The following is a 21,495-nucleotide window of genomic DNA, read 5'->3' on the forward strand; positions in this document are numbered from 1 at the left end:
TCTCTAGTTCTCTCTCTGCCCCCCTCTTCTGCACAGACTTTGGACCTATTGTAGTCTTATTCTCATCCTTTTCTGGCCCTTTACCCTCCTGCTCCAACTCAATCACCAGGATGGATCCCAGGTCTTTTTCACTGTTTGCTGCATCTGGGACTGTTGACAGCTCTGGCTGCCTCATGCAGATGCTGCAGAACCTGGTCAGAGAGGGCACTGACTGAGCTGGGGTTGTGCTCAGCTTCTACCTTGTCCACTCTTGTGGGGCAGGTTCACTCGTGCTGCTCTTTGACACAGTGATCCAAGAACCAAACCTTCCAAATGCAATCCTTTCACTTTTGTTTTGGGCTGGTCCAGCCTCACTTGCCAAATTTCAGATCTGGGAGATGGTGGCAAAACCATTATGAGGAAAAAATTGCAAAAATTTTGAATTCTGTTATTATTTTCAAGCGCTTGAATTTTAACTACATCTGACATTGAATGTTGTCAAATAGCTGAGCAAGGTTGTGGCACAGTATTAACAAGATTTCTTTTTGCTTGATATTGCAGTAGTTACATATCATCTAACAGTATTTTCGAGAAATATTTTGAATGAGAGAAATTTACTGCATATGACTGCATGTATATATGGTACTCATGGTGACACAGGGGACAGATCCCTTCTCCAGTCATTGCAGAATGTACAGCAGGGAGAGAAAAATGAGGTACTCTGTCTTTAAGTATTTTAAAATTTGCCCTTTAATCCTTTATTGTACTTTCTACATATTATTTTCAAAATTTCCCATATAGTTAAGTAACATGGTTTTATATTACAATACTGAATAATTTTATTTTAGTCATTTCTAGTTATCGTGGATGCTGTTGACCTGGGAGAACTGGAAAAAATTGTTCTTTTGATCAGCAGTAAAACAGGTGAAATACTTTTTACTTTCCAAAGTCAGTCATGTAAATCGCTCATCTAGCCTCCTGTAAAAGGCAACAAAGTCACTGCCAAAGTTACATCCTAATTAATTCCTTTTGGCTATTTTTTCTTAAGAAAAACTGTTTTATAAAGCAAAATCCTACATTTTGACAAATTAAAATCCTGAGATCTAAAGGTTATAACATTATTGCATCAAGAAAGCAAACTATTCCTTTGCACACAAGAAAAAAGAACAGAAAATTAAGATGAATATAATTATATTCTGTGCTTAATACATGCTCTACTAATAAGTTATCTCAGAGAATAATTATAACTCAAGTAAGAAATTGGTATTGTTTAATTTTCCTTCAGTGATTCAATTATTTTCACTGTTTTCTCCCTCAATTTTGTTTTCTCCCTGTGACATTCATAGGGGAATTTTACCTCTGTTTGGCAGTCAGCAAGTTTTGTCGCTGAACTGACTTAAAATTGTCTTGACCTCAACATCTCTCTGCTTTATCTGTAGGATGCCTATCATGCTACTAATTCAAAGAATTCATGATACAGCTTATTGAAATCCATTAATGAAGTTTGCTATATAATGGCAAATCATTACTATGCATTACACATTTTCAGACAGTTTTCTAGGGAAACAACATTTCTGTGGTCAACCAGGTTCTGTATTTCAACCAAGTATGTAAGGTGACTTTCAGCAAGCATGTACGAACTCCTTGGCTGTTCAGCACATCCCAGGCTGCCTGGGTCACTCCCAGGGGATAAGTGTGGAGCTGCAGCTACTCTGGAGGCAAAGGGAAGGACAGGGACAGCCCTGCCATGCTGCTGCAGGGAGCAAGGCGTGTAGCTGCTCACTGCTTTTGTTTCCCACAGCTTCAGTTGTGCAAGTTAACTACAGCCATCTGTCTGACTGACAGTCACTGAGTGTGGCAATTGAGTGCAGCCAAAGGGCACTGCAGAGAGCGTGACAAGCGAGACTTTTCCATTCAGGTTTGAAAACACAATTCACAAAGGAGGGACATTGGGCTCATTGGTTCTGTGTGTGCTATGAAGAGAATATTGGGATGATGGATAACAGATATTTTTTCCAAAGGAGTTACTTAGATGATGAAACACTTCAAATGAGTAAGGGTGACCATACTATAACTAGACTTGTTTGAACTGAGACTAATATGGACCAAGACTTTGAACCAAAAACCCCAAACCCCATAAAATCTCTTTAAAGTCAGATGTACCCTGCAGGACTGATCAGTCCAGGTTATGTCCTCTAGTTATTTATGCTTTCATTCCTTATCAGAGCAAGTTTTTAAGATCTGATGGTTCATTGTCCCTCCCTGAATCTTCTGGCTCTCTCTATGCACTTATCTTGGCAGGTCATGAGTGTAACACAATGTCCTAGATTCCTCCACAGAAGCATGATTATATCCTAGTGACATAATTAAAGGGACTTGGGTAGTAGTAGAAGAGATTGGAATGCAGTTTGTTGAACAGGGCTGAAGCTACAAATAACAGAAGAGAAGGGAAAATTAATAGTCTTAATGGCTAACTAGTGGCACGACACTCAGGCCATGCAACTGAAGCCCCCAGCAGAAAATTCAAAAAAGAGTGTAAGTCAGAGAGCAATCTTTCCCAAACAGTAGAAGGATACAGTGAGCTGCTGAACTCCCTTCCTACCTGCCACCTAATGAGATCCTCTCTGTGCTGCATGTGGAATAGAGCTCCAATCCTCTTGTCAAACAGTCACTGAGGAGAAAGCAACAGACGTGTATTTCTGCTCTTCCTTCTCAAACGTGCCTGCTCGAGTCATGCTGAATCTTTACTGCATGCCTGTCCAAGGACAGTGAGGACAACACTCCTTTACTTCACTAAGACAAAGGAAATGCTTACTCCTGGATTTCTAAGTTGAGCTTTACAAATAGGAACAAAATAAAAAATCTTGTAGTCGTTCCAGTACTTTCAACTCAGCTGTTTGCATTCATAAATTAATGAAAAAATGAAGTTTTCATCTAGTAAGAATGGCACAATTATACCACCGTTATACCAACAACACTACCTAATTTCTTGTCATGCTATGGAACATTTTCATTATATTCTCTTTCCTTCTTTGCAGATTGCAAACTGGGCATTAAAAAATTGCATGTGCAAGAAGCTGTGAAGGAACATCCTATCTATGTATTTGAAGTGAATGAGTAAGTATATTGTGTAAAGCAAGTAATATTTTTTATACCATAATAGGTGAAAGCACTGAGCAGACTCTGAATTAAAGTAACTACCACAGAGTGATTCTGTCAATAGATAATTTAAAAATATGCCCATCTTTAGCTGTTCCACATAAATTCATAGGATTTTTTTTCATTTAACATATTATTTACTTACCAAAAAAATATTTGTTTCTGTTTTCAGAGAATTTTCTGTGAATGCAAATAAGCCCAAAATGCAGAGAGAAATCCCAGCATCTTTTGTTATTAGAGGAGCGAAACAAAAGAATGACATAGATAACAACTTGAAAAAAGAAGGAAGTCAAGTAAAAAGTTTGACAGAGTATACTATTAAAGTGTACACAGGTGACAAAAGGGGAGCAGGGACTGATGCCAATGTGCATATTATTTTATTTGGGAATGAGGACAAATCTGAGGTATTTCAACTCTCTCAGTCACTGGAACATCAAAACCCCTTTGAAAGAGGAAAGGTGAGTACTCAGATTTTATAGGCTGTGTCTGTTTCTGTACTGGAAAAGCAAACATTAAATCTATGCAAGTTCTTTAGCAAACTTGAGGCATTTATTCTGTTTTCCATATCACTATATGAGGTATAGTCTCAGTTCGCCCTGTGTTTCTTCTTTTCACCAGATTCACTAAGGAACATTTTACTTCTATTGCCTCTAGCTGCTTCTACTGCTCTCCTGCCTCTTAGTCCCAAATACATCTTAATACTGCATCCACTTATGTGCCCAGTTATGTATTTCCTCACTCTGAAATGCACAGCGTGTGTTGCCTGTGCATGTGAGTGTGTGTGCACTACCCTGAGCCGTTGCACACACCTTGAATATTGTGCTCGAGAACACATCAGTCTCTTACATCCCATCATTTTACTTTGCCATGGAAACTGGTGCTGTGAGCATCCCTGAATGTATAAGCCTAAAACCAGATGAAATGGAACCCTACACATCAGCCTGATTCTGATATCCATCGTGCTTTAGGCTGTTATTCAGAGACCCTCAGTTCAGACACAGGTATTTGCATAAGAATGCACATTCCCTGCATGATGTCCTAGTGCCTTGGCTGGATGTTCTCCTAATTTAATAAACATATTATTCTGGGAAAGAAATTGCTCCGTTTGGTCACCACCTGTGCAATGGAGTACAATGATGGTTACCCTTAAGTAAAAAAGAAATACGTATATATTCTCTGTAAATTTCTCTTGTGGAGTTATTGAAAGGTAATAACTAAATAATTAGAACTCCAGTGAAAATATATCCCTTAAGAGATCTATCTCATTTTTTCCAGCAATATTAATTATCTTTTTAGCTGGCATTAGTCTGAGTTTCTTCAGCCAGGTTATCTGTGAGATAAAGATATTTACCCATGAATTGTCTTCCATACTGAGGATAATAAATCTTGTACCTAGCGGCACAAGGAGCAAGTAAAAAAGTGTCTTGAGCAGTACTTCCTTTTGTGTGGTACTACACAGGAGGTGTCATTACCCTTCAAAAAAGAAAAGTAGATATGTAGAAATCCCATTAGCAATCCAGATAAGTCGATGGGTAGCCAGCGATGTCAAAGGTCTTAGGAAAAAAGAATTTATTTTTAAAAATCTGCAATATGAAACAATGTAATAATTTAAATTAAAGTATATAATATTTGAGAGGAATAATGGTTATTGTAGTTAAAGCCTTTAACTTTTATGTTCCTGAATTTTTATTTACGTATCATATACTAAAACATATTAGAAGACTATACCAGTTGAGGATTCATGAGACCAGAAATGTTTTCACAGTAGATGAAAGTCAAGAAAGAGGTAGGGATTATCATACTATAAGTTGAAAAGTGAGTCTTCTGTGTTGAAACTGAGACCTAATAGGCGACGATCTATGCCACATATCAGTAAAGAAAATAAACCACATTAGTGGCTCACTTATTCTGAATTTCTACTATCACACTTGAATTGGTCTCAGAACTGTCGTAGACAAACATGTAAGTTTCCAAACATTGGTATAGTAATTTTAATAACTGTATTTTAATATTTCAGGTTGATACATTCAAGATTAAGACAAAAAAATTAGGCAGCCTAAGTTCAATTGAAATTGGCCATGATGGGAAAGGATTTGGTAAGTGTTCTGTGTTCAATATCCTTGCAAACATCTTCTGCTTAAGGATCTGCCTGACATTTGGAAAGGTGTTTGTAGTGACACTACTGCTACAGCTAGCTAACACAAATCTGTGTACAAATTAGGTCAGCTTTACTGCCCTTGTTTTCCCCTCCTCTATCACTTTTCTCTTGACCATACCGTAATTTTTTTCTAACAGTGATCAGCGTGCAGCAGGTCCTGCCTTGATGTTAAGTTAGGATGTGGCTACAGAATATAACCACACATGATGACGGAAAATGTTTCTGCTTACAGTAACCTCAAACCCCTAAATTTTATATAAAAATAAAATGGGAGGCCAGGGCTTATAATCTTTTGGGCTTACATTTAATAGTGCTAAAACCCTCTAGGGATATGCAGATATCAAGATATATACAGACATATAGAGATATACAAATACATAAACTGAATTTGCAGGGAATGTATAACTTGAATCAAAAAAGGTCTGATTGTATTAAGATACTCTAGTCAGGTGAAGTTTGCTTAACCCATCTCAAAGAAATAGGTTTAGGTTTAATAAATCTGATTAATCTAAGTTCATGAGGCATAATAAAGTGCCAAAGGGTTTATCATTTCCAGGATGAGCCAAGAAATATTCTGCAAATAACAATTCCTATTTGGAAAAAGCTAAACAGCTTTTTTATTTTCTTAACTACCCAGTCATGCGGTGTATTTTATGGTGTTGAAAACAGAAAAAACACCTAACCTGTTGCAATATCTATAATAAACAAGATTGTCCTGCCGGCTTTCATCTTATTTGTGATAAGTGCTATACATACATACAGTTCAGCTTAGATCTGATATGGGAAGGGAACTCCACAATGGCAGACTTTTAGTCCTGAGAGCCTCACAGAAGTCTGCAGGGGAAATAATAGATTGAACTTTTATTTCCTGGGTCCTGATCTATCAATAAAATTATTATTTTTCCCTGTGTCCTGATCAACATCCCACAGCTGCTAATAGTGCCTTCCTAGCACAGCTGGTGTGTGTCAATTCATCTTAGACATGACAACCTTCCTCTAAATATTTCTCTGAAATTACCTCCAAGTGTCTTTTGTCACAGCAGCTGTTATCCCCACAAGCTTCCTCAAATGTTACATTTCTTTGAGATGTCTCATCTGTTTGCTAATATATCCTACCTACCTCTAGATTTCTCCATACCTGGAGATTTCAGTGAGGTCTGTTGGAGTTTTGTCAATAAAGGATGAAGCATTAGATTTTAATCTTTTCAAGAGAGCAAACTTGCCTTTCTATTCTTTTGTAAAGTGTCGTGTAAATTTGAGAGACTAAAATTTTATTGCTGATAATCTTGACTCTGATTTAGAGATTTCATGAAAGGTCATCTATTCCAAGTAGAGTCTATGATATATTAAACCATTCACAAGATTTCATTAAAAGAGTTTCAAAAGTACTTCACAATATCAATAAATGAATCTTGTGAATTGAATGTGGAATACCTAGACACCTTTATGGTCTACTTAACCCAGCTATTTTTTTTTAATGTCGTTCGAAAAAAGAAACAGTGCTGTACCTTTACATTTTATCCAAATCTACACAAATTGCAAATATTTTTATATTGCATTTTTAGCCTGTACAATTAAAATTTAGTATTTACAAATAAAAATATTTTTATTAGCTTTAGCCTACTTAGTACTTCATCCAAATATTTGAAAACCAAAATAATTAGATAGGATATAATTCTTTATCTCTAGGACACGTAAAGAGTACCAAAAGGTTGTCAACTGCTAGCAGTATGATCCTAATTAGCTTTAAAATGTTACCATTAAATATTTGCATTGGCAAACACGACTAAAGATATCAGCACAGACATTGTATATATAAAATAAAGTTTTGGTTTTAAAATATTAATATTTTAATATTCTATGAAATAAAATTTTATATCACAAGGATGAAGGTATTTCTTCACACAGCAAAATAGGAGATTAAAGTAGAATATTTAATATCTTCTTAAAGTTGAAACAAATATGAGTGCTGGCCTAAATGAAAATGCTGTTCAGAATCATGACTGCTGAAAAAATAGGGATATGAGAAGCATTCAGTTTCACCACTTGGTTCACATCCATATCAATATATTAATTAGAAAAGAGTAGTAGAATGACCACTAGGAGTGCATTTTGAGTGCATTTCCAAGTTCTTCAAAGGGCAAAATGGGTTTTCAATAATGTATTGAATATTACCATGCACTCTGTTTCATTTGTCTTACTGCCTGTTCTATGCAATCTGGAAAAATAAGTTAAGTTGTAACAAAAAATCTTCCATTACATTTTCTGTCAAAAATATCAAAGACCTTCCCTGTAAAACTGAGAGAACTTGGTAGTAATTTGAATCGTCTGTGCTTCAGTTTTATTATTGATGTTGAATATACTTGGAAGCACTGAACCACATGGGGTTTGGGAAATGAAATTAGAAAGCTTTCTTATGCTGTGTTTGTGTTTTGGTTATATTAAATTTGCTGGGTTGTTTTTTTTTTTTCTTTCTACAGCAAGTGGCTGGTTTCTAGAAAAAGTGGAAATCACAGATGCAGCTAGGAATTCAATCCATTGCTTCAACTGTAACAGGTCAGTAGATCAGTCTATTATCACTCTGTACATGTTGTTTTCTTTTTCACATGTCTCTCAGTTGCTTCTGCCTGGTTTTCTAAGACAGGAATGATTTTTTTATTTGTTTTAACAATGTTGTTTTCCTATCAGTCCATCTGCAATGACTTTTGAAACCTTTGGCCAACTTGAAACTAATTTGTCAGAAGAATTGTTAGAAGAAGACACCAGATTTTTCCAAGCAATTACATCTGGATGATTGTTGGAGGGAGAGACATAATTTAATGCCTTTGCCAAAAAAAGTATTCATATATATATTTTCAAGACGTAGAAGGTGTCTGTTAATCACTATACAAGCATTAGCCCATAAATAGTTCTGGCAAACTTATCAGGGATAAGCAAACAGGCATGGAAGGGAATCAGAAAGGAGGACAGTGGAATATGGCAGCACAGATTCAAAACTCAAGGAAGAAGTAGTGTATTTTATTGGGCAAAGGCAACATTAAAACTTTGGAATCCTTCTGTTTCAATGTTTGCTTAGTATGGGCCCAAGATACATTCAGCAAATAGGAAATAGATTTAAAAAAGCTTTATATGATATAATGCAGAAGTATAGTGATCTAAATTTAGGAATGTATTTAGGTACTGGGTTGCTTGGGTAAAGGGCCTCTGATGTACAAAAAGAAGGTGCACATCAATCTGAAACAATAAAGTTTCAAAAATTGGAAATTAAATTGAAGGGTATATTTGGAGTGACTGTTCACTACAATATATAGTTCACAGCTTGAAGAATTTCAGAATAAATAACTGATGCAAACATATTCATGTCCTCCCAAGTGGAAATTAGCTTTTTAATGCATCTGGAGATCACAGAAGTGTGAAAATTTGCAAGTTCCCTGTATCTAGAAAGAGGAATGTTACCTGGTAATCTGAAAACATAAATGGTAGCCAAGAATATTTAATTTTATCCTTTCCCTAAATATTTTAGTAAACTTGAAAATTAATGGAGACCAAATCCCAGCCCCTGTACCAAAAAATAAGGAACTTTTTAAGTTCTTGGATACTCAGTTGGTCTCTATAGTCTAAATCACAAGAATGTGAGGGTGTTACTGACCTCAACAACATTAAACTTCCCTTGCTTCAACTTCCTCCAAAGGCATGCTCAGATGCTCTCTAATCTTCTAATCTTCTAGGTACCTAAATCGAAGTTAGTAGGCATAAAGAAAATTTCTTAAACTACAATATCAGTCAGATGTGCAAAACAATCCATGACAGGATTTTCAGTTGATGCCACTTCACCTCTTTTGCTTGTAAGAGTTCTTGGACCATACCAGTCAGAGGAAGATTCTTGAAGAAGATAGACTGCAGCAAACATTTTTTTCCCCAGAGATTTGTGTTCTTTTCAATTTTATTTAAAATCTTATAGTAATAATGCAAAGGTATATAAGAGACTGGCACAAGAACATGAATCACATCATTGATGTGGGGGAGTGACTGGCACAGATTGATTCTACATGCTGCTGACAAGGACATGTAACTGGGGACTTGGTGGGTGCAGAGCTGTGTGCCCACCTTGAACTGTATCAACCTACTCAGACTAGAAGTCATCTAGTAGGAGAGATTAGGAGGTTAACTCCAGAGTACTCAGCCACTCAGAGGCTCCTCAGATAGAGGAAACTCCAAGTTCATGGCCCTCTTCCAGCTGAGACATGGAGTTCCTCATGGAGCTCCTCATCTCATGGCCTATTGAGTGAATGGGGAATGGGCTCATTCTCTCACATTAAAAAGACTCCTCCAATGCAAATAACACCTCTAAAATATATTAATCACTGAGAAACCTGAATCCTTTGCTAACCCATTTAAGGCCTGTTCTCTAGCTTGCACATCACACCTATCCTAGGCTCTGTGACTTCCACATGCAGTTTTAGCTGCCAAAATCAGTTGAGTTTCAGCCTGGACCTGTTTATCTTCAGCCATATCTCCCAGCTGCTGAATAGTGCAGCTCCAGATGTGAGCTACTTTGATGCTGTACTTACAGCCTGGGAATCCCTCCCACACCACCCCCTTCGTAGATGTCACATCAGGTAGGCTGTCATAAACCTTCCAAAGTATAGAAGATTTTTATCTCTCTTTGGAAATTAATACCACTGTATCCATGGTTCCAGTTAAAATTAGTCCACCCAAACTTTGGACTCAGGCCTGTTTCTCATATAATCAACAGTAAAAGCTCCATAGGCTCTTACAGAGCTAGGATTGGGCCCTTCATGCAACTTAGAATTTTGTGAACCAGCAAAGAGATATGGGAAAGTTCCTGGAATTAATTACAAGGACAATAACTTGACATCACAGAACATGTTTCCCTACTCTAAATTATCCTGATTTTATGTCATTCTTTAGAGCAATTTACTAGTTACCTATATGACCAACAAATAAAATAAAGTATATTTCATAAATATATTAATAAAATTAGTTACACTTTAAAATCACACATATGTGACTACTAAAAGAAAATTTTAAAAGTCACTATTTTCTTCAGGTTGGTTTCTTCTTCTCTATAAACCAATGTAAAAACTCTCCTGGAAAACCAAAGGTGCTGAACCAGACTCTCACAAATTGTCTGTTTCTTAAGTTTTATATATGCTGTGTTTATGACAGGTCTTTATGTTTTTCCCTTAAGGTGGCTTTCTGAAGATGAAAGTGATGGCCTCACCGTAGTGCAACTTTATCCACAGATGCTTGATTTCTGATTCTTTCCGAGTGTGATGCTTCCCCAAATTCATCCTGATTTGATTTACTTGTCTTTTATAATTCTGAAGGCATTGTAATTATTGTGAAGAAAAGTCAAAACAATGTATTAAAAACATCACAGTAAATTAAATATGTCTAATGTGAACACAGAATTCTGATCCTATTATAGATCAAAACTTTGCATGACAGAAATTTAGATATCAGAAACTTGAATCTGTAACACGGCTCTGTGGACTTGAACTGAGCAATCATAATGGTAGACATATGTAGTAACATACTCAAATATTCTTGTTTCAGTAATGATTTGTGGGTAAGCTAAATTTAGCTCATTTCAAATCTGTCAGTATGTGTTAATTTGATGATTTTATTTCATTTTCAGCATTTATTAAAATTTAGATTTTCTCAAAATCATTTTCCAAACAAACTGTACCACCCTTCAGCCTTACTATATATTGCTTCTCTTAAGACCATAACAGAGAGTAATAAAGATCTTGTTATTCAGAACTTCACCCTGTGTCGGTAAGCCTCTCACTGACATTTGATTGTAAAATCTTGTAGCTGAGCCAGAACCTCAGCTGAGAACCTTTAGATCCAAAGGGTCTCTTAAGAGAGGCTGTTATCAGTAACACTGCAATAGCTTAGGCAGGCTTAGGCAGCTCCCTGCTCAGCTTGATGATTTTTGCAGTGCCTCTCCTTAGCTATCAAACCAGCTCTCTACTGCTACATGTGTAAATGCCTTTATTTCAAACAAAAAAACAAACAAACAAAAAAACCCCAACAACAACAAAAAAAGGACCCGATTATTTTTGCAAATGCACACTAAAAGAAAATGTATTTAGCTTTAAATGCATAAATTTATGTTTGATTTGGTAGGCTTTCATAGTGCCAGAATTGACTCAGGAAGGATTTAGGATACAGACAAGTCTGAAATGAAATCAGGAACGTGCACACCACCTGAAGTTTCGTATGTGTGATCAAAATACAAATATTTTATATAAGCTATATAAGGCATCCCTCTCTTAATACCAGACTTCACCTTTTGTAGTGCCAAAATGTAAAATATTTCTGAGGACATGAAATTTAGAATTGTTTCACCCTCAAGATACTAACATATTGTGTATCAGCAATGGGCTTTCTATAATTATAAGAAATAAATGAGTTTGTAATCTGTGTTAATAAAAAATTGTCTGGCTGTCTTTTTAATATGTTTAATGTTTATTTACTCACACTATTCTGCGAAATTAGGACGGTTGGCTGGCATTTGCATGGGTTATGAGATCTCAGTTACTTAGACACAAGAAAAAATAATAAATGCCTATATTTGGCCTTGGTAGGTAATACAACTTTCTAATATAATTTTTATCCATCTATGTCATCAAAAGGACAACTATTGTAAGGTGTGGATGTGGTCAGTGTGAGCAATGAAACACTCAAATTATTTTTTTTTTCTGCTCACACTGCTACCACACTCACTGGAATGGATTTGAAATTCTATCCCCAGAGCCCACAGTTCACTTACTTGGTATCAATATTCATTACACTGAATCACTTCTTTGTGATCTATTATGTGATTTGTTTCATTATTATGTGTTTCATTAATAGTTTGTAATACTAGCTAGCTTTGATGCCATTTCTGATTTATCAAGTGTAAATAATGCCTTCCTAATCTGTTTTTCTTTACTAACAGTGGATGTCCTTCTTCTGCAGCTGCCTTCCATACTTGAAATTTATTTTCTCTACCTAGCCAGTGTCCAAATCAGGTTTTGGATTTGTTTCCCTGGATCCAGAATGGTGTCTACAGCTCTCTAACCCTTTCAATAACAGGACCAGCTTTGCAGAGGCCTTCATTTCAAGAACATCATGGGTACTTGCAGCACACAATACCAGGGGATTACATTGTGATAAGAAAATATGAAATACCATATAACCCCCTGCTCAGGTCTTGCTTGGAAGACATGCCAGTTTGCATATTTGGCTTGTGGCTAGTGCCAAATCCCAAAAGTGCTTCTTCCACATGGTATACACTGATGTTGCTGTGTTTGGCACAGAAGTCACTTAATCTCTGTCCCTTGCCAGTGGGATGACTTTTTGGAAAAAATGCTGGGCAAAGACAGGGACATTACAAAGGTGCCTCTTCCTGTGCACTCTGCTGCTCCTGCACAGCAAGGATGCTGCCTGGCTTTTATCCTCCCAACACCATGCCCTGCCTTATGAAGAGCCTGGGCAGATATTGACACTATTGATGCTTCCATGGGGAACAGAAATGTAGCATGGAAAAGAGACTGCCTGGGTCAACAAGCAATCCAGGAATTTGACACACAAAGAAGTCTTGGAGGGAGCAGTGAGGTAACTCAATCAGCTGGAGGAGGCAAGGCTGTAGTGAAGGATTTGACTTCTACTGCCTCGCTCTCTGCTGCAGCCTGACTGAAGATCTGTGAAAGAATGCAGGCTAGAAGATTTTGCTGCTATTGTTATTAAACATTTGGTTATGCACTGCAGACAAAGCCTGAAGTTGGGTACTAAAATATTTACCCTGTACACCATATCATGGTCTCTTAAACAAAACTGAGTCTGAAAATGCCCATGACAGTCCAGTTAATCCTATCTTTTTTCTTCATTTGCCTCTCCTGGTGTGCTGTTATATGTCTATTATTAGGTTGATCTAGATGATACATTTCTGCCCTTTTAAGCCCTTAAGTGTCTCAGTTTCTTTTGCTGCTATATTTTGAAAAAAATATAATCATGCTCTTACTCATTGGACCATTCTGGTCTCATTGGACCATTTAATATTCTCCCAGCAACTCCAAGTACTGTTTTTCTGAAACTCATCATACACAAGAAAGGATTCCTTCCTTTGAAGTACATATGAGCACTTGTATTGCATCTATCCATCCTGTAGTCTGTCAGCTGTGGAAATGGCATGAGAGTAAGAAAAAAGGACGTATCAAGTGTTCCTTTGAGTTCCTTTAGACATTTTGGATGAATACCATCTAGTCCTTCATTGTTAGTATTTATAAATGTCTTAGCAAATATAAACAACCTCTGCTCACATACCAGTCTGAAATGGTCCTTTGCACTTCTCCATGAAGAAAGCCAGTAGACTGGAAAAGTTCGTAAAATCCTCTGTACTTAGCAGTGCAAAGTACTATCATACCTTCCTGTGCTGTGGCTAAACCCCCTTCTTTAGCTTGACTTAAATTAATTTTAAACAATGAATCAAGAAGGGGAAAGGAAGTGGGACTTTTAATTTTCTTTTTAAATTTTTGAAAATCCTTAATTACATCTTACGGTGTCAGAAGGCATGTAAAATTTCCTTAGGCATTCTATAAATGCTTTTCCCATTTATCATAAAATGTGATGTGCATGGTAGTTGGTTGGTTTTTGCATGCACAATAGCAGCAAAAGAGTTGTCAGCATTGTACAAGGTTGAATAAAGTGAAGCAAGCTCGCTTCCTTACTGTCTTCCTATATCTCTGTCTTCTGCTATCATTCCTTTTATATTTATGTCTAAGGAACTTGAAAGGTGACTGACATCCATTTCTAAATAATAAGTGCAAATTTAAGAAATCCTGAGTTAAACCTTTAAAAAAATCCCAAGAAATAATTTCTTCTTTCAAAGGTAATTTAAAAATCCATATGCTATCTTCAAAGCATGGCTACTGTCTGTCTGCTTAAACCTGGAATCTATTTATCTGTCTATCTATCTGGAGTGTACAGTTGAATTTATTTATAAGTTTCTAATGTTTAGACATTATGGAAATATAATAAAACAAACCACAGCCACAATACATCATGAAATTTGTGCCTAAAATGTGTTTTCCTAAACAATAAGGATATAATAAACATTCCCACTGCTCTGATTTATAGTCTTCCTTCATTTAGGTGTACATCTAAGAACCCCATGACATTGGGTCTCTTCCTTCGAGATCTCATGTGGTGGGTGTGTGTGTGTGTGTTGGCATTCTCACATGAACCTTAGCATGCTACAGAAAAGAGTCTAAGGTGTACCAAATACACGTATCAATATCAGGGTGTTATAAAGCAAAGTAATTTCAGAAGCCAGAGAACCTTCCAGAGTATTATTTGTAATTGCAAAAGGGGGCTAACATGTGGAGATACTTGATTCATCCTTCTTTTGAAATTTTAATACAGTTTGACTACATACAGAGTATGTAGACCTACAGATAAAATAATCTAAAGCTAAAGAAAGAAACCAATTTTTATACTTTTAAAAATAGATAGTATTTTAATATTAGTTTTCTAAACAGCATACCGATTTGAAAATATATTTCTGATTTGTGCTTCTGTTAATTTGCTGAAATATTGTCCAAACTGAAAGGAAATGTATCCTCCCTTTTCAATGAAGTGTCTGAGGTATCACAGCACACAGTGGCATATGCCTGTTCGAATGAAGCTAGTTGGGCAAAAAGACAATTAAGTATTTTAACGCATAGATGTTAAACATACAGCCTATATTACAGCTTCCACTGACACCTGTGTGTATAGTTTAAACATGAATCTATTGAAAATACCTAAAACCTATAAACATCTTGGAGAATTGTTCTTACTTGATGCTCCTAAAGAAATTGATTTCATGCGCATCTGTGCCTGAGGGCACTGTTTTAACATGGAAAAATAGTTAAAACCAGTTGTATGGAAGACATAGGAGTGAGACTATGTCTGATTGAGTGAATGAAAAAATAAATGTTCATCAGAGTCTCCCTCAGATCAAACCAGTTTTGTGTCAAAGACATCTAGACAGACGGAAGCACAGTGCGGGAAAAGACACTGGGTGCCTTTGGGGGAGGGAGGGAGGGAGGGAGGGAGGGAGGGAAGGAAGGAAGGAAGGAAGGAAGGAAGGAAGGAAGGAAGGAAGGAAGGAAGGAAGGAAGGAAGGAAGGAAGGAAGGAAGGAAGGAAGGAAGGAAGGAAGGAAGGAAGGAAGGAAGGAAGGAAGGAAGGAAGGAAGGAAGGAAGGAAGGAAGGAAGGAAGGAAGGAAGGAAGGAAGGAAGGAAGGAAGGAAGGAAGGAAGGAAGGAAGGAAGGAAGGAAGGAAGGAAGGAAGGAAGGAAGGAAGGAAGGAAGGAAGGAAGGAAGGAAGGAAGGAAGGAAGGAAGGAAATATCACAATATCACCAGGGAAGTCGTATGACTTAGGACTTCCTTTGTTTCTAAGAGGGGCTGCTCAGGAGCTCTGTTCAGCATTGCAAGCCCTGCCAGGACAGCAGGATTATGCACAACTCCTTGATGCAGAACTACTCCCTAAAGGACTGACTAGATAAAAAAGGCAGGCTTTTGTGCCAGAATGCTTCCGGAGGGTGTCAAATCCAGGTACAATGAGCTTATTCTACTGCTTCAGTAGGTCTGAACTAGAAGTGCAGAAACTAAAGCACTAACTGCAATTGCCAAAAGTACTGCCAAACAAAAGAAAATCGATTTTGGAATCATTTTGAAGGATGCATGCAAAAAATTATTAGACCTGTAGAGTATAATGATATTCTAATGGCAAAATGGGAGGTATACAAGTAAAAGTTGAAGTGTATTTCGAAAAGGAAGTCTGTACAGCACAGCTAAAGAAGAGATGGAAAAACATCATTGTTAGGATGTGAAGAACTAAAAAATACCTTAGAGTAAAGATAAGAGGATTGAAAGTTTGTTTCCTGGATATTTAGGTTTGATAATGGTCTACAGTGAAAAAAACCCCCACACAAAAGATTATTCTTAAAGTATACCAAGATTCTAAAGGGCAAAAAGGGGAAATAGTTGTAACTCAGAACCAAGCAAAAGCAGTGACACCCTTAAAAATGTTTTCTTTAAAGAAAGGAGGAGAAAAAGGAAGCCATGAATAAAATCTCCTTTAGAGAAAAACTAGCTTTACATGAGAAATGAATGTACTTGGTTGTCTGTACTTGGTTTATGAAATATGTATTTATGTCTGCGATCTCATTTTTGTCCTTCAATATATTTTGTAATTAATAATTTCTGAGGTTTAGTAACAACATTGGCTTGCTGAATGCATGCTGGTTTGTACACTGTGTGTATACAAACACTTCTGGCCTTGATACAGCTCCACAGAAGTTATGCCAGTCTAACAGAGGAAATTTGGTTCTGTTGTTATTGTTATTATTATTTGAGATCCTTTTCATTTGTTATCTTTAAAGTGAGAAAACAAACCAGAAGACATTCCTCTTATCAAGTATCAAACAGCCTTTAATTTAAGTTTAAATGTTCATCTATTGCGCTGCCTTTCTTGTAACAGACAGCTATTGTTAACATGAAAATCCGTGTGAAAGAATATTATTTCCCTCTCAAATGCAACGGTAGCTGAATCCAAACAGAGGAAACCTAACCAACAAAAAGAAGCGAAAAAAGGGAGAGGAGAGGAGAGGAGAGGAGAGGAGAGGAGAGGAGAGGAGAGGAGAGGAGAGGAGAGGAGAGGAGAGGAGAGGAGAGGAGAGGAGAGGAGAGGAGAGGAGAGGAGAGGAGAGGAGAGGAGAGGAGAGGAGAGGAGAGGAGAGGAGAGGAGAGGAGAGGAGAGGAGAGGAGAGGAGAGGAGAGGAGAGGAGAGGAGAGGAGAGGAGAGGAGAGGAGAGGAGAGGAGAGGAGAATATATAGGAAGGAAAGTGTAAAGCTGTCTCCCCCACTCCCAACAAATTGTCTTGCAAACTGAACACCTTTGAGATTTACAGGTCTGAGCCCACTGGGAACTGAAATTTTCCTGGATGGGTCAGCTCCTAGTTCCATCAAATTCTATCTTTTAGTGAAGTGGTTCAGGGCAAATATATCAGAAAATTTGTCTCACATATGGAGCAGGGAGGGGAGGATATAGGTCCACATGGCCCCAACAGTTACCTTTTCCAATGGCAAGCAGTGGAATAGTCTTAAGCAGAATCCCATGACTTCTGAAGATGATGTACAATGAGACTGATGCCATCTATGTTCTTAAATATCTCCCGAATTTCTCAGTCACCTTCTGCCCTTTTAGTATGTTGGACCTTGATCGCCTCCATTTTATTCTCTCCTCCTTAAATCTGACACCTTTGAGTTACTCTCTTACCCCAATTGCACCCAAGCAATTTAGGTTAGGATTTCAACTCTAGGAGCACAGTTGTTCCCTTACTGCCACTCATGTATCACACTATAACTTCCATTATAAGTTTGTGGCATCTTTTAGACCTGTATATGTCAAACAGACTCAGTTAAAGTAAGTTAAAGCTTACACTAAACCATTTATTGAAGACATAACTATAAGAAGGCTCTGGGGAAACCTTATAGCACCTTCCACTACTTAAATGGGTCTACAAGAAAGTTGGAGAGGGACTTTTTGCAAGGGTGTGTAATGATAGGACAAGCAGTAATGGCTTAAAACTGACAGAGGGCAGATTTAGATTAGATGTTAGGGAAAAAACCTGATTACTGTGAGAGTGGTGAATAGATTGTTCCCCAGAAAAGTTGGGGAGGCCCCATCCCTGGTAGTGTTCAAGGACAGTTTAGATGGGGCTTTGAACAACCTAGTCAAGTGGAATGTGTCCCTGGTCACAGCAGGGGATTGGAACTGAATGACTTTAAAGTCCCTTCAAACCCCAAACATTCTCTGAAAGAGTAACACTGAAAATTTGTTGGTAATAAACAACAAACTTGCAGCTAGCTTTATCATTAGCTTTATCATTAAGCACCTTCTCTACTCACAAGGTAATCCTGGAATCATAGAATGAATCACAGAATGGTTTGGGTTGAAAGCGACCTTAAGTGATTATATTGTATTATATATAGGTGCTGACTGAATTATTAAAAGATATCTTGAGAAAGAAGCAATTTGTGTTACAAGTCTCAGGCAAGAAAGATCACGTGGATTGTAATGAGAATAAAATACAGGGTTCCAAAAGGAATAAAGTGCAGTTATACCATTGTAACAGAGACTGCATAGCAAATGTGTATTAAGAACCATTATGTGACAATGTAATTAAAAGACTCTTGTGTGATAACATGCAAAATAACTAGTCAAATTAGTTTCATGTGTGCTTTTCACCTTCCAAAGTTCGATTTTTGTGTGCTCAGCACTGAATACTGTAATGCATGCTGCAGTCTTTTCTTGAAATCTGGGGTATATATCAGTAAAAGCTAATTTCCTAAAGGCAATTTTATACTTACCATGTACATTTAAGAGTTAGAAGGCAGATTTCTCAGCTGTCCATATGACTTCTGTTTAATTAATGAAGTTAAAGGGACTATATTTAGTCACAGAGCTTAACGTAACACTACCCTATCAGTCTCACTGCCATTCCTATTAAGATATTCCAGCAACGTGGTTGAACGAACTCACTGCTCTATTTTAAGAAAGGAGAGGGCATACTCATAAAATATTTCAGAGGCTTAAAAAAAAAAATTAAAAAGGTGAAGAGGTCAATTAGTTGCCCATCCCGTATGGTTGAAGATGCAGGAGGACAGAGAGGGCAGAAGGACCAAGGGTGGGCGGTAAATGCGCCCCCACCCCGCCCGCAGCCCGAGCCCTGCGATTCTCGTGTGACTCTCGGAGATGCTGGTGGCCTCCCGTGACCGGGTAGCCACCGTTCACTTGTGTCCCCCGCCGGGCTCCGAGGGTGACGGCTGCCGCGGGCTGCCCAGGGCAGTCTGTGCTCCGCGGCGGAGAGCGGCTCCGCTCCGCCCGGGACGGCTGCTCCCGCCGCCCCGAGCTGGGAACTGCCGGCGGAGCCAGCTCTGCTACCGAAACACCCGGGTGAGCTCTGAGGAGCGACCGCGCTCCGTGAGCAGCCGGGGCTGCGAGGAAAGGGGCGGGGAGCGGAGAAAGGCGTCGTGAGTTCGCCTGGTGAATTTTACGCCTAAAATACGATTTCTCCAGGTGGCGGAATAAAACGGTGTCTCCTCACCTTCCCCCGAACGCCTCTGAGGCAGCGTGAGTCACGGCACAACCCGAGAACTGCATCTCGCAACAGCGTTTCACAAAGTTAGGGGAGCGTCGGCAGCGCTTCCTACGGGACAGCCGGGACAGCGGCCGCCGCCCCGCGCGGGACCGGCCGGGCCGGGCGCTCGGCGCGGCTCCGCGGTGCGGGCTGGTCCCGCTGCGCGCCTCGGGCGTCACGGCGGGGCATCGCTGCCCGTACCTGCCCCCAGTCACCCCGCCGGGGCGGCAGGAGCGGCGGCTCCCCCCAGCGCGGGAATGCCCGCTCGCAGGGAGAAGCCCGGGGGGACCCCCGCCCTCCTGGCCGCCCCGTCCGCATCCACCCGCGTTCCGCCACTCCACGCCCGCGCCGGCGGGGCAGACGCAACCCAAACTGCTCGGAGGACACCGGAGATCGGCAGCGGAGCCGGCGGCAGAGCCGCGACCCCCTTTTCCCGCGGCCCCAGTTCCGGGGGGCGCCGGCCACACCCCACCTCTCCCCGTCGACCCGCTCCCTCGCCGCCGCCGTGCCCACCTCCCCGGGCCGGGCAGCCGAGACACCGCCTCCCCCCGCCGCCGCAGGGCCGTGCTCCGCACCCTCGGGGCAGCGCCGCGCCCTCCCCTCCCGACCGCCGAGCGCCCCCTTCCCCGCCCCTGCGCCAGTGCCGGTGCCGGTGCCGGGCGGGGGGCGGTGGCAGCGAGGGAAGAGGGATGAGGTCATCCTCTTTCCCGGCGTCAGTCAGCTGGGTGGTGGCGGCGGCGGGTGCGGGCGGAGGCGGGCGGGGAGGCGGGTGCGGGATGCGCTGCTCCGGGCAGCGCAGCCCTGCCTGCTCCCTGCTCGAGCGGAGCGCGGCGGCGGCCCCGGCACCGGCGGCCCCCGCGGAGGCGACGGCGGGGCGGGCGGGCTGAGCGCGGCTCCCCGCAGACAGGCGGCGCTGCGGACGCGGCCGCCGCGGAGGAGCCGCCCGCGGGCGCGCAGCCCGGCGCGGAGCGGGGACAGGGGACGCGGGGAGCGGCGAGTCCGCGGCGGCGGAGGGCGGGAGGCAGGAGTCAGGAGGCGGAGGAGGAGGAGCAGGAGGAGGCGCGGGATAAAGGAGCGCTCGCTGCTCCCGCTCGCTCTCCAGCGGGGCTGAGGGAGGCATCATGGCCGCGAAGTCGGACGGGCGGCGGAAGATGAAGAAGGGCGGCGAGGTGGCGTTCACGCCGCTGCAGAACTCCGAGCACTCGGGCTCCGTGCAGGCGCTGGCCCCGGGGCTGCCCGCCGGCGCCGGGCCGGGCGGCGGCAGCGACGACGATGAGGCGCCCGGGGGCGGGTGCTGCAGCGGCGGCGGCGGGGACGGTTCGGGCGGCGGCTCCCGGTGCTGCTGCTGCTGCTGCAGCGGCGGCAGAGGAGGAGACGGCGGAGGGGGCGGTGGCGGGGGCTCCCGGGGCTCGGGCGGGGGCTCGTCCTCCTTGTGCCTGCGGCTGGGCAGGGAGCAGCGGCGCTACTCGCTGTGGGACTGCCTCTGGATCCTGGCCGCCCTGGCCGTGTACTTCGCGGACGTGGGCACCGACATCTGGCTGGCGGTCGACTACTACCTGCGGGGCCAGCGCTGGTGGTTCGGGCTCACCCTATTCTTCGTGCTGCTGGGCTCCCTCTCCGTGCAGGTCTTCAGCTTCCGCTGGTTCGCGCACGACTTCAGCACCGAGGACAGCGCCGCCGCCGCCGCCGGGCACTGCCCCGCCGCCGAGAGCAAGCTGCTGGTGAGCAGCGGCTCCGCGGCCGCGGACATCGACGCCGCTCGCCCCAGCACGCCGCAGAGACAGGCGTCCACTGCCAGCAAGGGCAACGCCACCAACAGCAGCAGCAACAGCAGCAGCAACGCCGCCGGCAGCGGCGCCGCCGGTCCCCGCGCTGGCGGCGGCCGGTCCGCGTCCTGCGCCTTCTGCATCTGGCTCCTGCAGTCGCTCGTCCACATCCTGCAGCTGGGGCAGGTCTGGAGGTGAGGAGCAGGGCGAGGGCGGTGCGGGGGCCGGGGC

The 21,495-nt window shown here is 41.5% G+C and overlaps 2 protein-coding genes across 2 annotated transcripts in view; both read left to right on the forward strand.

The window, feature by feature from the left end:
• RP1 (RP1 axonemal microtubule associated) overlaps positions 1-14,375 on the forward strand; it is a 171,517-nt gene extending 157,142 nt beyond the window's left edge. Inside the window, exons 52-58 of the mRNA XM_014881614.2 lie at positions 541-695; positions 828-903; positions 3,018-3,096; positions 3,311-3,596; positions 5,156-5,234; positions 7,777-7,852; positions 10,509-14,375. Of these exons, the coding sequence (XP_014737100.2) occupies positions 541-695; positions 828-903; positions 3,018-3,096; positions 3,311-3,596; positions 5,156-5,234; positions 7,777-7,852; positions 10,509-10,578 (821 nt within the window). The 3' untranslated portion in view covers positions 10,579-14,375. The remainder of the gene's footprint in view (positions 1-540; positions 696-827; positions 904-3,017; positions 3,097-3,310; positions 3,597-5,155; positions 5,235-7,776; positions 7,853-10,508) is intronic.
• Positions 14,376-20,619: 6,244 nt separating this feature from the next.
• The window catches only part of XKR4 (XK related 4), a 226,286-nt gene continuing 225,410 nt past the window's right edge, over positions 20,620-21,495 (forward strand). The window contains exon 1 of the mRNA XM_014881619.2: positions 20,620-21,458. Within this exon, the coding sequence (XP_014737105.1) occupies positions 20,620-21,458 (839 nt within the window). The remainder of the gene's footprint in view (positions 21,459-21,495) is intronic.

This window comes from Sturnus vulgaris, chromosome 1, assembly GCF_052056855.1.
Source record: "Sturnus vulgaris isolate bStuVul1 chromosome 1, bStuVul1.hap1, whole genome shotgun sequence".
Lineage (NCBI taxonomy): Eukaryota > Metazoa > Chordata > Aves > Passeriformes > Sturnidae > Sturnus > Sturnus vulgaris.